Source organism: Leiobunum rupestre, chromosome 9 (genome assembly GCF_980474605.1).
Source record: "Leiobunum rupestre chromosome 9, qqLeiRupe1.1.hap1, whole genome shotgun sequence".
NCBI classification, from domain to species: Eukaryota; Metazoa; Arthropoda; class Arachnida; order Opiliones; family Sclerosomatidae; genus Leiobunum; species Leiobunum rupestre.
Window position 1 is genome coordinate 25,877,435 of NC_143392.1, and position 17,192 is coordinate 25,894,626.

The 17,192-nt window shown below is 35.6% G+C and overlaps 3 protein-coding genes and 1 long non-coding RNA gene across 25 annotated transcripts in view; 1 reads left to right on the forward strand and 3 right to left on the reverse strand.

Annotated features, from left to right (window-relative positions):
• The window catches only part of LOC149927003 (UPAR/Ly6 domain-containing protein bou-like), a 42,906-nt gene extending 41,556 nt beyond the window's left edge, over positions 1–1,350 (reverse strand). For both annotated transcript variants that reach the window (XM_090158515.1, XM_090158514.1), the window contains exon 1: positions 1,094–1,350. In XM_090158515.1, coding sequence (XP_090014641.1) covers positions 1,094–1,148 — 55 coding nt within the window. In that variant the 5' untranslated portion in view covers positions 1,149–1,350. The remainder of the gene's footprint in view (positions 1–1,093) is intronic.
• A 768-nt stretch (positions 1,351–2,118) lies between these two features.
• LOC149927004 (uncharacterized) lies at positions 2,119–6,105 on the forward strand. Of its 2 annotated transcripts, none has more exons than XM_090158944.1 (7): positions 2,119–2,293; positions 2,436–2,537; positions 2,601–2,735; positions 2,806–2,971; positions 3,072–4,049; positions 4,647–4,943; positions 5,827–6,105. In XM_090158944.1, the coding sequence occupies exons 1-7, from the start codon at positions 2,264–2,266 to the stop codon at positions 5,946–5,948; spliced, it is 1,830 nt and encodes a 609-aa protein (XP_090015070.1). In that variant the 5' UTR covers positions 2,119–2,263; the 3' UTR covers positions 5,949–6,105. The 2 variants fall into 2 exon arrangements, with proteins under 2 accessions (XP_090015070.1, XP_090015072.1); XM_090158946.1 differs by having other exon boundaries at positions 2,120–2,293; positions 5,525–6,105.
• Positions 6,106–9,136: 3,031 nt separating this feature from the next.
• LOC149927005 (uncharacterized) lies at positions 9,137–9,616 on the reverse strand. Its single transcript, XR_016473794.1, has 3 exons — positions 9,505–9,616; positions 9,302–9,420; positions 9,137–9,225 (listed from the first exon to the last, which is right to left on the reverse strand). It is a non-coding gene; the product is annotated as an uncharacterized LOC149927005 (long non-coding RNA).
• Positions 9,617–11,094: 1,478 nt separating this feature from the next.
• Positions 11,095–17,192, reverse strand: part of slo (calcium-activated potassium channel slo) — a 116,082-nt gene continuing 109,984 nt past the window's right edge. For 14 of the 20 annotated variants that reach the window (XM_090157595.1, XM_090157596.1, XM_090157601.1 and 11 more), the window contains 4 exons: positions 16,628–16,758; positions 16,185–16,379; positions 15,259–15,429; positions 11,095–14,283 (listed from right to left, as the gene is read on the reverse strand). In XM_090157595.1, the coding sequence (XP_090013721.1) occupies positions 14,203–14,283; positions 15,259–15,429; positions 16,185–16,379; positions 16,628–16,758 (578 nt within the window). In that variant the 3' untranslated portion in view covers positions 11,095–14,202. The remainder of the gene's footprint in view (positions 14,284–15,258; positions 15,430–16,184; positions 16,380–16,627; positions 16,759–17,192) is intronic. The other 6 variants (XM_090157606.1, XM_090157607.1, XM_090157608.1 and 3 more) reach the window with 1 other exon arrangement.

The window sequence follows — 17,192 nt, forward strand, 5'->3', positions numbered from 1 at the left end:
TTAACAGTACTAAGTACGCGAACTCGGTGTACAGGTCATCCGAGAGTGATTTACCCCTCGATCTGATTTTTGCTGAATATTTTTAGTTTATCTGATATTTCCAGGTGATCAACACTCACAAATTTATTTGATTCTTACTAATTATTTGTAGTTTATCTGATAATTCCCGAATTACAAGCTTCAGAAATTGAACTGATTTTTATCAATATTTGTAGTTCCGCAGATATTTCAAAGTATCCTATGTTCACAAATTTATCCGATTCTTACTAAATATTTGTAGTTTATCTGATTCTTACTAAATATTTGTAGTTTTACTGATTCTTACTAAATATTTGTAGTTTATATGATTCTTACTAAATATTTGTAGTTTATCTGATTCTTACTAAATATTTGCAGTTTATTTGATTCTTAATAAATATTTGTAGTTGCCCAGATATTTAGAGGTATTCAACGCTCACAAATTTATAATTCTTACTAAATATTTGTAGTTTATCTGATATTTTCCGGATTAAAAGCTTGCAGTCTAAATTGAACCAGGAGACATGACTCCTGATTGAAGAACTAAATTAATTATTTTTTACTAAAGAAGCTTTACATTTTACTAAGTAAATTCATTTAATTTTCAAATATTTAAGAAGTTACTAAAAGAAGAAATGATAAATTTTCCATCTATTTTCAGAAATTTAATCGATTTTTTAAGTAATTAAAGCTAATAAGCGATATCTTCAAGGAAAAGACTTTGAAAACTTCTTCCCCGGTCATCTGGCGAAATTAAATTTTTGACTTTTTAGGAAACCCATTTCTTTAAATTTCGACATTTGAAAAATGTGGATACTTAGTTAAATCAACGTGTCTATGGCTCGGAAACCCTAACAACAATTAGATTAATTATTAATTAATTTGAATTAATATTACATTTATTTTAACTACAAGAATATAGCTCAGAATTAACGTAGAATCCTTATGAAGTAAGGCGTTGCCTAAACTAGACGCCATGTTTTTTTTTAACAACACCCCTCCACCCCTACCAACGCACTAAAATCATGGCCCTGTATGATACAGCAACATTAGTAGATTCTAAATGTATCCCTACCTGAAGCCACGTAGCTAAGAAGTACACAAATCCAAGCGAAGAACTTGCTTTCCATCGTTTATTTGTTTGGTCTGTTCAAGCGAAACTCTTCGGACACTCGAGACACTTCATTGGTCAAAGTTTGTTCAAAGTTACGATTAGAAAGTTTCGGTAACCGCCAAAATTCCGAAGTTTTGGTCCCCACCCTAACCTAAGGCTGTCCGCGACAGCCGAAATACGTTACGGCTACGGCGGGAGCGATTCACCTGAGTGACTGTGCGCTGGAGAACGCAGTTGAAATCGTACCAGCAACAGGAAACTTCGACGGACCCGGGGGGGGGGACACCGAAGAAGGGGGAACGGCAAAACCTGTAAATTCCCCCCACCCACCCCAGGCGCGGTTAGCCGCATAATTCAATGGTAGATATATTCCATCGTCATCAAACGTTATTAAATTTTCACAAAAACATCATGCCTTTATTTTGTTCTTGTGTCTCTATCCTTGAAAAACAATCTCTGGTTAGATTTTGTAGTGGTTTGTTTTCTTAAACGGTTGCCATTAGCAACGATAGAGTCACTGTAGTCTTCTATTCCGGAATCGCTCGTTTTTCTTAATTGAATTTCGTTGCGTCTTGAGTTCATTCTTTTCCACTGGGTATTTTACCCTCGCTGTTTCGTTAGAATTGTTTGTGTACGTAGGATGTTCAGGGCTAATTACGTTTAAACGAATCGATTCTCTTAATCTCTTTATTTTCATTTGTTTTAGCCATTACGTTCGCCATTGTCTTTTTTTTATAAATTTACCGAAATTCTTTTGAAAATTTGAAAGATACATTTTAGTCTTTAAAAAAGGACTTTACATTTATCTTAGTTAATTTTAGTTCAGTTTTGATAATAACATCTTCAAATTTCCCGGCAACTTTTGTAAACATAGATGGCGATATCTTCTGGGGGAGAGAAGTCGATAAAAGTTCATTAAACGTGCATAATCACCTAGATGGCAGCAGAGTCTCTATCATAAACCGTTGCGTTCTTCAAGGTTGAGTCCATTTTCTAGTTGGTTTTTGCAAAAAAAAATTCAGTAGCCTAAATCGATGCTTGTCCATGTTCCATTTTTATTTTATGGAATATTAAATTTAACTTAGTGTAAAGTTTAAAAGTTAGGAATAATTATAATTTTTTCTTTTCGTAATGGCATCGGGCCTAGAAAATGAGCATAAGGTTTGTTAATTTTTTAAAGGAAATTATTGTTAAATGCCATGTTCTTAAGCCTCGTTTTTATCTAACCCTTGGTTAAGCAATTTGTAAAATAATTTATTTTAAATAAGTTTGAAAAATGACCACGAACTACATTTCTTCTTAGCTTGGTGCCCATGCTCACCATTCTGAGTCAGAAAATGATGAAGATGAAGAACTGGCAGCTCTACGTCAAGCTGCATTAATGTCACTAAAACCTATTCAGAAGGTGAGTTAGTTATTGAAGTGTAGGACAAATAGGGCTCTCTTTGATGTTTAATGATTCATTTAGCATAATAAATCGCCTGTCACTTCTAATGTATCAAGAAATTCAAGCAAATCCATGTACAAAAGGCCTCTCTCTTATCGGGAAACTCTACACTCTAACAGTTTTGGTTCTAATAGATCTAATATTGGTTACAACAAAGTGAGTATAAAAATGGTTTTCGGATTTTAGAGTAGGGCGTAGACACCTTATTTGTTTTGCATCTTTTTAGCCAAAATGGAGGCAAGCCTCAAACTTAATAGTCATTAATACTGTTCCAATTGAAGAGAAACGACCCATCTCTGAAAATAGTGTTCCTAATCTTATGCTTCCTCAGGATAAATGGTGTCCCATTAATAAGCCAAACAGTAGTAATTCGGACCAAAAAAGTCCTAAAGGTAAGAAGTTATTTTCTCCGAGCACTTGGTTTATACTTTTGGAAAGAAGCAAAGGTGATGATCTTTTCCTAAGCTTAATTTACTTTTAAATTATAAACAGGGCCAAAGAAATTCAGCCGTATCCGTTCAAACAGTGATAGTGAAAGTGATTATGAGCAATCCGATTCAGATAGTAGTAGTGAGAATGTGGGCAAAAACCATCGCTACACTGAATCAAAGGATTCAATTGACGCTTGCGCTTCTTTATTGTCGGAAGATGAATTAGACCTGAACAATTCTCAAGAATTGGACATAGCCTTATTGGATGATGAACTGGCCACGGCGGATATCCCCGTTGACTTAATTGAAGATGATGAAACTATGCCGAACAACGTTGCTCAAGAAGAAGTCGAAACAGAAACTGAGTCAGTTTGCCAGCAAGATGAAGGTTCACGCGATTCCATCAATAATAACAATATTGGAAGTAACTCGAGTGCAAGCGCAGCTAGTGATAGAGTTTCGGACGTTGGTGATACGGATATTGTCAATCAAGATGATCTGGCTAGTGACAGTGACTCTGATCTTGGTAGTTGCGTTAGTATTGAGTTGGAACATCCCGAATATGACGAAATGGATTCTGAAAGGACTAATTCGCAGCAAAACGGTGTCGAAGCTACTGAGGTAAAAAAAATGAGGGCTAAAATATTGTTCAACGCCAGTGAAAACAAACCCCAACAGGACCTGTCATCTTCGGACCTCGTTAAAAATGATGTACCAACTTTGGATATTCCCAAGAAATCGCGTCGGGATGTGTCCTCAAAGGCAGAAAAACCACCAATTGACCTTCGATTGTTACTTAAAGCTAAAAGAGGAGAGAAATCGACGAAAAAAGATAAATCCTCCAAAGAAGAAAAACTACGAAAGAGTCCAGTTGTCAAATCGGTGTTAAGCGTAGTGAAACCATTGAGGAAAAGAGAAGATGACCCGGATGAAAGGAAGAAGAGAGAAAAAAGGTTTGATGGGACTGTTTCCATCAGTGCTGGAAGCGGAATTAAATTTAGGCTTCTGAAGGATAATACCCAAGTTACGGTGCTAACAGGTAATATGAAAGCTTACATTTTCATTTTAAATTTTAGTCGTCTTTTGAGTCTTTTCTGTACGCACACAAGATGTTGTTGTTGTTTTGAATTTTAAGTATTTCATAAAATAGTTAATTTCAAATTTAAATCATTACTATCATTTGGATTTACTTAGAATTTAACTATACATATAATTGTTTAATTAAACCCATACCAAATCCAAATAAATGTAAAACAGAATTCCTAAATTGTAACTAGCATTTCAGTTCTAAATTAATTTTTTACCCATCTAATGTTTGTTTTAAAAATTTTCACCAAACATGTAAGTGAAAACTGAAATTTGAGATAGGCTGTCGGAAAATTAGAATTTTCAATTTGCATTTGAACGTTTGACGTAGAATCAGTGCTAAAGAGTTATTTTAAGCTATTGTGATATCATTTGCACCGTGATATTTCATTTATTGTATGTTAATCTTATGTTTCTGTAAGTCAAATGACACTTAGTAATTTAAAATACTCTCTTTTGAAACCCCTTGAAATGTTAAACAGCAAATAATTTTAATACAATCTAAAAGAATGCACCCTCAAGTTTTTATTATGTAACTCATTAATATCAGATAAAAAAGATCGTGAAGACAAGAAAAGCTCCGTTCACAAGCGTTTGGGACCATACTCTAAACCGTCCCGTAACAGCGATGAAAGAGAATCCAGAAATATTTCTCGAACTGTCGTTAATATGAATAAATATAGCGGAAGAGATAGTCGTCACAAATCAAGGTCTCTGGAAAATGATAGTAAAAAGTCTGAGCGATCGTCGTCAGAATCATCTTCGTCCAGCAGCAGGCATCGTTCCTCATCTTCTTCCAGAAATAAATCTTCGTACAAAAGGCCCAGAGTCAGTGGTCACCATTCAGGTAATTCCAACAAATAACCTTCTCCCCACTACCATTTTCGAGTGAAGTAAAAATGTAAAAATGTTTTTAGAGTTATACGAGTGTATATAGCTTAGTTTTAATATTTGATATATATTTTTAAGACCTATTTATTTTTACGACGTGTATATAGGAAAATGGTTTTTATATGATATCAATGAAGGGTGTCGTTTTCTCATTGCCAAAAATCCATCGATAATATAATGATATTTAAGATGAAATTAATAAGTACAAATTGCATGTTTATTGGGAATAATTTAGCTTACGGAAAATATTGAAATATTTTGATGTTGTAACTTAAATGGTAAGCTTATCGCAGTGCATGATTTATACAAACTGAGCTTAAATTAAAATTTCATTGGTGTCGCTTAAATTTAAATTATAAATCAGTTTGTATTTGTTTAACGAATAAGGTATCGCTTAAATTTTTATCTATAGATTCTGAGAATGTAAATAATTGTAAGATATAATTATAGGGTTTTGCAACTAGTTTGATCTTCTTACGGAGAGTATTTTGATCTATTTACATGTGCCTTACGTTTTCTACTGTTACATTTTGGCAGGTTACTGAAAATTGTATACTCGAGACTGGTAAAAGCACTGTATTGTATGTTCAAATATCCCAGTCACTTCGTATGACAGTACCCCCATTTCTTAATCTAAAACCTTTTAATTGCCTTTTAGATTTTTTTATTTTTTAATTATTAGCGATGTAATTTTTATCGTAACTATAATCCTTTTGTTATAGTTTATACATTTCCTTTAAAAAGTTAAATATTTTGCTCGGTACTGTGAGGAGAACCTCGCTGTTAATTCTCCGAAATGAAAAAGGAATTTTCATATTTTGCTGGGAATATTTTATTAGGTTTAAGCAATGTTAAGGAAATTCAGCTGGATGCCAAAATTCGGAAAATACAAGCTTATAATGCTGCGATTCTTAAAAGACAAGAGGAAATAGAAGCTGATAAAAAAAGATATGCAAATTGAACTGATAAACTATGTAATTTAAATATATGGGCTTATCATAATTTTTTTCTCCGCTACCTAGCTTTTTTCTACTTTAACTTTGTTAGATTTGAATTGCAGCATATTTCAGCTTTAACGCGTTGTAAAGCAAAACGAAATAAATAACATGTTCATACAAGGTTTTTTGTTAACAATTTTTAAAGTTTTAATAAATAAAATTAAATTTATATATTGCTGCTGATTATTTCACTTATTTTGCGGTTCTGCACCTCAGAAAAATAAATAGCAAGAATATTACCCTCACTTTACAGGTCCTGGAAATATATCATGCTTGGATTAATAATAGTAGTTCCTACTAAAGGCTACTTGCAGAGGGCCAGTACCATAGATATAGGAAACGTATATAAAGGTCTAGATAAAACATTTCAAAGGGAGTGAAGACGGAGGTGACAGCTAGCAGAAACACGTAATTTCTGCAGGCTATCCTTATAAGGCGCTATCTATCGGTAAGAAAGCTCGTGCTATCATCGCGAGAGCCATTGTCTCCTGCTTAAAAATGATACTAAAAGTCACCAACAGATGGTGTCTAAAGACTACGGCCTGCGGAAAGGTCAAGCGCTTAGTACTAAAATGCTAAGAGAGCTCGCGCTCATGGTCACGTGCCTTCCTCGATGTCTGCTAGGTGTAAATTCCGTATTTTATGTTAGGCTTAGACGCCCCGAAATTTATCTAGACCTTTATATACATTTCTTATATCTATGGCCAGTACAATTTTATTTTAAATAACACCTTGGTAACACCAAAAATTTAAAAAGCCATAGCCGGGAGTGGACACTAGACAACATTAGGGTGACGTCTAGAATAGCCCCCGCTAATTAATCTTACCAAAACTAGTAGCAACTTCTTTACCCTTTCCTTATTGTTATATAATTATTTTTTATTTAAATTAAGTACAGGGTACTTACGAAATTTTCGGATTTCAAATCCCTGACTTATCCAGATTATCCCTGACCGTTTTTTGTCAATATCCCTGACCTTTTTGGTAATTTGCATGATTTCATACGTAAAAGTACAAAGTGAAACAATTTTTTTAAAAATCACAAAATTAATTATATTTTATAACAACATAAGTTATGTTTCCACTCGGGTAACTTAATTTTCCCCCTTTTGGGTAACTAAAAAATTGATTTTCCCCGTTTTTAAAAGCCGTTCTCTCCGCAATTTCCATAGATATAGGAAATTTATATAAAGGTCTAGATAAAATATTTCAAAGGGAGTGAATACGGAGGTGACAGCTAGCAGAAACCCGTAACTTCTGCAGGCAATCCTTATAAGGCGCTATCTATCAGTAAGAAAGCTCGTGCTATGGTCGCGAGGGCCATTGTCTCCGGCTTAAAAACTATACTAAAAGTCACCAACAGATGGTGTCTAAAGACTACGGCCTGCGGAAAGGTCAAGCACTTAGTACGAAAATGCTTAGAGCTCGCGCTCTGGGTCACGTGCCTTCCTCGGTGTCTGCTAGGTGTCAATTCCGTATTTTATGTCAGGCTTAAATTTATCTAGACCTTTATATACATTTCTTATATCTATGGCAATTTCACTCACGAGTCATTCGGGAAACTAAATTTAAACGCATTTATTACCCCTTTAATTGATAAATAATATAATAAAATTCTATAATTTTTCTAAAACTTTTAATTTTATTTTTTCAAGACTAGACGACTTATTTTTTAAACATTACAGAGTTAACACTTTTAACTTGTGTTTAATTATCATATCACTTAAAAAGTTATAATAGCACTTTAATTAATAAAATGTGTTAAGTACTTAAATTAACCAAAGCTGAAGCAGTGAAGTTCGCTTGAACTAATTTCAACTGATATAACTTACTACAATCACTAATTGGTTATAACGAAAAACTGCCAAAACAAAATTCCAGTTACCTCATAAAATTCGGACCATAGAAATCGGATAACAAATTAGAAAATAGAATAGAATTTATTGAACTGGAATAATTATAAACAAGCGTGGACGCTTATTGGGCCAGCATCAGCGACAAAAAAAAATACATTTAAAGCAATGGTTAAACGTGTCCATGGGTTAAAGCTGGCAGCCCTCCGATTAGATTCTTGGCTAAAACGACAGTAACACCATCTACGCCGCGCGCATGAAGCTTATTTTATCAAGTGATCAGGTCTACTTTGTGAATAACGTAGGCACTGAATCAAATAACCATTTACAGGTGAGTGAGTGCGCGGCGCCGTCAAGCACCAATACTTAGATGACGAGTCTTTAAATTTTAGTTTCCACAAAAAAATTAAATTTAAGTTTCCGCCAAAACATGTTTGCACCAATAATCCACAAGTTGCCCTCTTTCGAAAAAAAAAAATAATAAAAAAGGGCAGTGCGGGGGCTATTCTTGAATTTTACCCAACATTGGAACCTATTGGGGAAACAGAAATATGGTAAATAAATATTTATGGTTAATCACCAAATTTCACATTTAATAGTGCAAAAAATCGTTTGTAAAATGGGGTCGAATTTCAGATGGCGCCTTCCCTTCTGTCAGGTAACTCAATCAAACCCCAGGCTTAATAAAACACGTTATGTAGCCCAACTCTAAATTTCAAACGATTTTCTTTCCATTTAACATAAGTTTAGGCACGTCTTATTTACACAGGCAGGAAACTATATAGGTATACACTTGGAATGTCTAAGGAAGATATTTACGGCCGTGATGAAGCTCGTAGAAATGGGCGTGTCTTAAAGCGGGAAGACTCAAGAGAAAAACTCTCGCGCCTCGCTACCCTAATTCGACGAAAACTCGTCATTAAGCCTAGTCATGGTTATTATATTATTAGCTTACCTGATTATCTCTTTTATAACCATAGAAATACCTGAAATTAGGTATCACTACACTTCTTTCGCGAAGAACATTATAATTACTTCAAAATATTAAGTCGATAACAAATTGAGGTTTTAAAATCCATTGTTTTATAAGCCTTTTTTTGCGCGGGAAGATCGTTTATTTGTTACCATGATGACGCATTCTTTTCGCGTCAAACCTCCAGCCAATGAATTTGAAATGTCGTGTTACATCTTACACTTGACGTAGTTAAGCCCCGCCTTTTTCTCGACGCGCTTTCGTATCACCAAAGATAATTTAAACTTCGTACCCTAGATTCGAATACTGAGAGCTTTCCCATTGACGGTTTTGTTACGAAGCGTTTACCCTCTTCCGGCACGTGACCTCAGAAAAATCGGCTCCATCGGTTGCGGTAAGGCGCCATATTTAGGCCTAGATTTGTTTTATTTAAAACAAGAGTATTTATAGAAACACGCTTAATTGTAAATAATATATTTCCAATAAAAACTTTAACAAATGGTAATTCTGGTGCTTGAATATCTTCTTTCGGTAATGATGCCAATCTTGAAGAATTTTCTAAAATTTCAGGCAAATATTCCTTAAGAATGTCGATGTTAAACACGAACCCTATTAAAATGGTAAATGAAATTGAATTAACTATTAAGTTTAGTCAAATTATGCTTGAATCGCTTGTAAGATTATATTACTCACCTTTAGTAAGTCTAGGTTTTTCTTTCGATTTTAAATTTTTTTAGTGCTATAATTGTGGTCCATCATGTTTTAAAACTTCGAGTTGAACGCAAAACGCGTCAAATTACGCACCGCAACTTCCAAAAAAAAATTAGTTTCTATCCCCAGATGGCAGTAGTGCGCCACCCTTGGAGCGAATTTTTTCCGAGTTCCGGCGGGAAGTGGGTAAACGCTATCGGCAACGCGCGAGAGAGTGATTTCGAATCTAGGGTACGAAGTTTAAATTATCTTTGGTATCACCGTCCCAATGTAACCTTAAACATTCCAAGTGAAGTGAAGAGAAGCACATTGTGAAAACTAAATGAAAAGAGACTTCTATAGTTTCCTAACACAGGTAAGAACTCTACTTTCATACGTACTAATGAAGGGGACCGTTGCGTACTGTTGGCCTTTATCCCCATTGGAATTATAGCTTCCCAAGTGCCACCTTGATTGTGAAAAAGTACTAATTATAATTATTTTAAATTTAAGTATAATTTAATTATAACTAAAAGTAAAATACTATTTTCGTAATTTAAAAATTATATTTTAATTATAAATAATTAAAATTAGAATGCCGGTGGCGCCACTAACGGGCTTCCACTCCTAAAGCGCGAATTTTTTTTACCAAGGCTAGTGTCGTGGGTACTATTTAAAAAAAAAGTATTTGAATTTGAACAATATGATTGGCTCGCTGGTATAGGGTGTAAGAGGGAGGTTGGCGAAGTTCGTAGTTTTCAGGTAACCTGTGGTAGAAGCTTGGGAAGGGCTCTCGAGGCAGACTCTTTTTCTTCTATGTCTCTTACAAAAAGTGTAAACAATACATTTATTTATTTATGACCTTGTTTATTTTCGTGGCTAGAGCAATGGTAAAATGAAGGAGTCTAAATGCATTTAGGATCCTTGGTAAAATTGCGTACAGTGTCTACCCCTATTTTTCCTTTGCTACGCCAGCGCCTCAGTGGCAGCTAGGAGAAACAAACACAGCACCCCAGTGGCAGGGAGTAAACACATTTATTTCCCAAAAATTATTACACTTCAATTCAGTTCAGTTCAATTTTATTAAAAGTTCTAATGGTAAATTACAGAGGATAGCGTGTTACTGGTTAGTCTTCTATAGAAGCTCCATGGTCTTACTCCATTCCACTGGATGGCACCACGAGATGGTTGTACGCCCTCCAGGAAAAACTTGGATATCTCCCTTAGCGTAGCTATCTCTCTATCCCTCTCTGATTTTCAATCATGAGGTACACAAAAAGAGAATCTACTCGAATTCGACCCAGATTTTGCCAACGTCGGTGTGGCTAAGAGAAATACGTCTTTCTCTTAGACAGGCTAAGAGAAAACGCGCAGGAAGAACGTGTACGATTGTAAACTTAGCTTTATTGTGCGCAGACTGTTTTCGTTACAAGTTCCCCCCCACGTGTTTTTTTTATTAATTAATGTTTAATCCCTAATTAAAAGTACTCACAAATACTATATTGCCTTTGCAAGTTTTTATTTTAAATATAATACATGATGTTCAAGCTAATTTTGTACCAATTATGACTTTCAATTACTTAGGGGTGTTTATTTTTAATTATTTTTGTATATTTTTCTATTTTTTTTCGTTGTGTTATTTCCTATTTAAATGAGACATTTTACAAAATTAACCGGGGGGAGGGGCGGTAGGGTTTTAGCCATATTTAGTAGGAAATAAATAATCCATTATTTTAAACTTGTTTTGTGGGTGCTTCGGTTTATTTTGCGTTTTCCATTCGGTTTATTACGACACCTGTAACATTTGTTTTGCTAGGAGTAAAGGTTTCGGTGTCTTGAATTTGTTCGTAAGTTAGGTGGTTAATTTCCATTACAAGCTATATAAATTGAAATAAAATCGTCGTTTTCTTCCCCACATTATCGATTAATTTGCCAACCCCACCATCGTTCTATAGCCTAAAAGTCGACAACTTTAATCGACTAATTCGGCTGTAGAATACGGTGACGAATCTTAACCTTTAACCTCAAGAGTGACATCACGCGGGAAAAACGAATAACGGATCGCCATTTTTAGACGCGGTCCAATTATTACGAGAAAGGATTCTTTCGAAGGAAGGGATAAATTTTATGTACAACAACGGGTTATCGATCGCCTGAAATGTTTATCGCGTTTTAACAAATGTTTTTTTTTTATTTATTTTGAATACAAAAAATCTTTTTTTTTATCACGTGTGCCCCTTCTCGCGAAATTTGAAGAGGAAAACAATCACAGGCCTTACTCGTAGTCCAGGTAACAATGTTTTTTTTATCTATTCAACAGATACCTATTATTTACATCGTTATCATAATTCTACGTATGAAAATCAGAACGAAACAACGAGCGCGAAGTATTTGACATTCGTATCGCGCAAAATTTGATAAAAACATTATTTTTTCCAACTTAGGCACTGGGCTATATATTTGTTTGTATTTATATTTTTTATATATATTCATATACGTAGGCTTTCAACAACTAACCAACCGCCAACTATACATAGCGTGAGAGATATATATATTTACGTAGGTTTTTTTAAGAGACAGAGTATGCAAAAAGCGAAATACGTATATTTATGCAAAGAATATTTTTGTTTGGTTTTTTTTACGCGCCTACAAATCTCCGCATTGTTTCAAAATATCTCAATATTTATATTTTACCACATTAATAATCGTGCCTCTCTCTATACATTAATTTCTTTGCGTATTTAGCGTGTTTGTTTTAAAAGTTTATTCTCTCGCAACTTCAATAATAGTCGAAGTCGAATAAAAATACGTAATTTTAGTTAAACTTCGAATATTATTCAAGTAATTATTACTATTTTATTATTTATATAGAAAGCGTGCGTTTCACGTATTTTTTAAAAAACCCTAATTTGCCACTTTAATCATGACAGACACTTTAGCTTCGTATTATACTTTTTTTTTGCGTTATCTAATTTAAATATTTATTACGATAGTTAAAGACGAGCTTACACGACGCCATTTTTGTTTTGGGGTAAATTCCACGAAATTCCCATTTTTCACTTTATACTCCAAGCTTTCTATAATGTTTTGCGTTATACCTAAAAAACCACATTTTTGTTTCGCCATTTTTTTTATCTAAAATATCGAACTTATAATCGCATTTTTGCATACCTAGCTCCGTCATTATTATTTATACATTTTGTTTAGATTGTCTAAAAGGCTATGTAACCATCATTCAAATTGTTTGGTACCGTTATTTTTTAAACCGTAAATCTTCTGAAATAACAATCGAAGTTGTTGTTGTTCATATCGTGTACGCCGCGTGATTACGCCAGAAATTAAGACAAATTTAAATAAGCCACGTTAATATTTGTTTGTTCCCCCAAAGTGTTAAAGTCACAACGCCACGACATTTGTTTTCATTAAACGCACTATTTTTTGGGGGGTTTTTATATATTTTTTTAGCTTTGGAAAAAACGCACCTTTTAATATATTTACAGAGAATTGGGGCATTTTTTTAATTCATAATATTCAAAAATTGAAATTTGTATTTTTTTAAGGAACTATTTGAGGCCTTAATGTTTTTTTTTTGGTAGTTTGTCCGGTGAAATTATAACTATTCAAGGCGTTATTTACACTGAATGTGAACCCGCGTTATTTTGAATAGCGTAGTTTCATTAAGCTTGTTAAACTTTATAACCGGAAGGTCGTATGCGAAAATTTGCGTTTTGAAGATTATAATGTTACTTAAGAAATGAAATTGTCGTGGATTGAACAGGAGTTAGGCGTTTTCTTTTTCTTCCATTAAACAAAACGTGATTGAGCGCATTTTAGTGAGTAGAAATATTCTGTAGCGGCCCTGATTTGATATCCCAATTTGAATCTTCGTCGTAATTTCAGCAACTGGGCTTTTTATTGTTTGTAGTTATGACGTGTAGAAGCGTTGCTAGGAATCTCGCGCTGGCTTGTTTTTTTTCCCGTCGCCATTTTGTAGTAAGCGAAAGCTGAATTTTTTGTCGTTCCTCTGACCCCGATATAACTTATGATGGTGAAAGTAATGGAATCGAACTTGGAGTGGTTGGTGGCTGTGCTCGTACATAGGGGGTACTTTTACAAAAACCTTTTTATTTATTCTTTCTTCAAAAATAGATATTTTGACCGGCTTTAACGAGTTGCGAGACGAAAATAAATGAACGTACGGCTACCGGCTATTTAAAACGGTGGAATTTAGTGCTAAATGGTGTCGAAATTATCAGGAGTGCTTCGTCTCGAAACATTTGTTGTTGATAAATAGGAGTATATGAAAAACCGTTAGGCACAGTGTAATTATCGCGTTAAATTATACGATTATTGAAGAACCCCTCGACGGGTTTTTGAAAGAACGTTGTTCTCCCCCCGCGGTTGTTATTAGAAGAGTGACGAGGAGAAAATGTCATCCAACAGAAGAGAGATAAAGGTAGATGCGGGATGGGAATACGGAATCCCAAGGCGCGTTGATGGTCCCGGGGGGGGGGGCAATAGGGGGGAAAGGTTTGAATGATATATTGTCGTCGGTTTTAGAAATATCTCTCGGGTCGTGGACGATGCGCGAATCTAGAGATTGGGTGGCTGCGGTGGGCCCCCTCTGCGTGAACCTTTTTGGTCACGGGGAGGTCAGATGAACGAGTATGGCCCGTCAGTCAGGGCGCTACAGAGCAGCAGTCAAGAGTTCTCCACCTTCATCTGTTCGCCACGATTAGGCTTGTATTCCAAGCCCGGGTCGAATTGCAACAGAACGAATACCTGAGGAGGACAAAAATTCGGTATAGACGTGGTTACTCGCAACTAGTAGCAAAAAACACAAGGAGAACGCAGCTAGCCTTTAAACACGCGAACGCAGTGTTGTGTACAAATTTCATCGGACGAGCCTTTAAGCTGACGGTTTTACGGAAAGGGGGAAGACAATTTCCGAATTTTCCCCTTCCGACTGCAGCGGGCGCTAAGGCGTCTAACCAATGAAAAATGTACACGAGCTTTACACATAGCTATCAATAATTATTTGGACTAACTGACACACTTAAGGAAAATAATTGTAGACTTATGATTGTATGGGCGTTTTAATGAAGGATCCTGTATGATATAGGGATGAGAAGCGAGCCGTAAAACCTGTTTCAGAAAAATTCGGGCTGTATCCTGCTGATTAAACGGAGCGCGAACTTTCTTGTTTATATTGGGTCAACGAAAATCACATTGACCAGTTTTAGCAGAAGCTATGCAATTACGTTAATAATGAATTTAGTTCATACTTCAATTAAGAAAACCTGTAAAAGCGGAAAGCCTTGTTAGACGTTCCCGAGGGGCAATTCACTTCGATGATTAAGTTTGCACCCATGATCAATTAAATCAAGATTAAATAGAGGTAGTGACTAAGTCGATTAAATCGCGATTTAAACAAAAATATATTTCAAAAATTAGATCGTGATTAAAACGATTTAATCATCTTAATCATGATTTAATCATATTTTTAAGTCGATTAAATAACGATTAAACTGAGTAGATCGTTATTCCAGATTAAAAGATTAAAACGTGATTAAATTGTATTTAATCGATTAAGTATGCACTCGAAAGAGAAGTGATCTGCGCCTCGGACGATCTTTCGAGGACAAATGTTATTTCAGCCTAAATAGTCGACTTGACCTTGAGGAAATCGAATGTCTGAAATACCTCGCTTCTCATCCTTCTTAAGTACAGAATCCCTGTTTGATCTTTCTCTCTTACCATGTCCGTTGGCAAGAGCGTGAATTCGATAGGCGGGTTGGTGATCACGTAACGTTTGGAGGAGGCCTCGCAGGAGGAACTGGTGTCCCGGAAGCGGTACAGTCCGATGCACAGCATGCCGTAGTTCCTCAGAGCCGATACGAACAGATCTCCGTACTTTCCCCCTTCCTGCTCCAGAGTCAAACAGTGAATCTCAGTATATACGCGGGTTGTCCATGCCACATTCATTAGCTTGTAGTCAAGAACGTATTTAGGTTCCTGAGAAACTCTCTAAGTTCCAATACGTACCAGTTCATCCGTTTACAAAAGCAACAAATATTTCCTAAGTAAGACCGAAATTAACTTTGATAGAGTAGCGCCATCTGTCGGGGACTTAATTGTTTAAAAAAATTTCATGACGCAATAATTGAGATTTACCAGTTATTTGGCTATTGATTAAATTAATGAAATTGCTAAATTCAGCTTTTTGAAATCGAACTTTTCATTATCAGTGGCGTAGGAACGGGGGTTACAATGTACCCCCCTTGAAATTGGAAAGGGTGCCAAATTGTTTTAGAAGGGGCGCAAAAAGCCTGCCGATGAGGGAGGCGCATCCAAGCTGTTCCCCCTTAATCCAAAACGTTCCTACGCGCCTGATCATTATCTAAGAATATACGTTGCTTGAATAAAACCTTATTACGACCGACAAATAGCGTTATATAATTGCGTAAATGAGGGTTTCGAAAAATGGAGCCTTTCCATGTAAATGAAGCAGTGGGTTTGAACGGTACGTACTCGGTAAACCTAAATACGTTCCTGGTATGGTATAGGAGTAGATGGGTGACACTGTTAAAGCGTACGTATGATATTTTAAAGTCAGTTTATGCCCTATCTACTCCTAATGACCACTGTGTAATTCCAGCAGTATTATACGCGTAAATAAATACCCCAAATTGGGCTAACGGTCCGTCGTAGAGGGATATTTGACCAACACGACATCTGTCCCGGTTGGAGAGCGTTTCTGGAGTGCTGTATCCTCCTCGCAGGCCGGCGCCTTCGGCCAAAATCAGCTCCAGTTCCGGAGTGGCGCCACCCGTGATCAATGAACGAATCAACGTCAGGGCGTTGGCGTTGAAGTACGTCTGTAACGAAAAAATCCAGTGAGTGCAATAGACAAGTTGCGTAGACTAAGTCGCCATCTATCGACACCACGAAATGAATTATGGTTTAACGCTTATTAACATTAAAGTTAATCACGCTCTTTTGTCTCCACAAATAGTTTGGTGACGTCATTGGTATTGAAAGCGGCTATCCATAATGGATTTCGCGACCTCGTGTGGTGGCGCTGATAGCTCGCATTGCGACTATTGCGGGAGCAGTATGTACTTACCGTACTCATGAGGGAATCTAAGACACTAACAGCGAAGGCGGTACCGCACGCGAAAGGCTGCGTCAAGTAAAGCTCCGTATCTGGATCGTCGTCGTCGTCTTGGTCCAGAAACTGGACGTTGGAATCGTTGACTATCGGGGTCGAAAGAAAATGCGTGCTATTAGTTCACTAGCCTTATCTCTTAGCAGGGTTGTCAATTTTTCTTAAAATGTTAAAAAAAAATCGATTTATTTTACTATTAAATTAAATTTTTATGAATTTAATTAATTTGAATTTTTTATTATAATTGATTTTAGTGTAATTATTTTTAAAATAATTAATTTTTAATTGACTTTAATTATTTTGTATGTTTTTAATTGATTTTTACGATTTTGTATGGTTTTCCTTGGAATATTGTTGATAATTATTTATGCATTGGTAAATGGAAACTAAAATTTAAGTTGATCTTAATTAAATGTAGTTAGTACTTGTAATAATCTTGTTGTGAATTTCTATTGCTACAGCAATCGTTTTTGCAAATTTTCATAATCAAACAACCCCGCCTAGTAGCACCTCTGAACCTGAA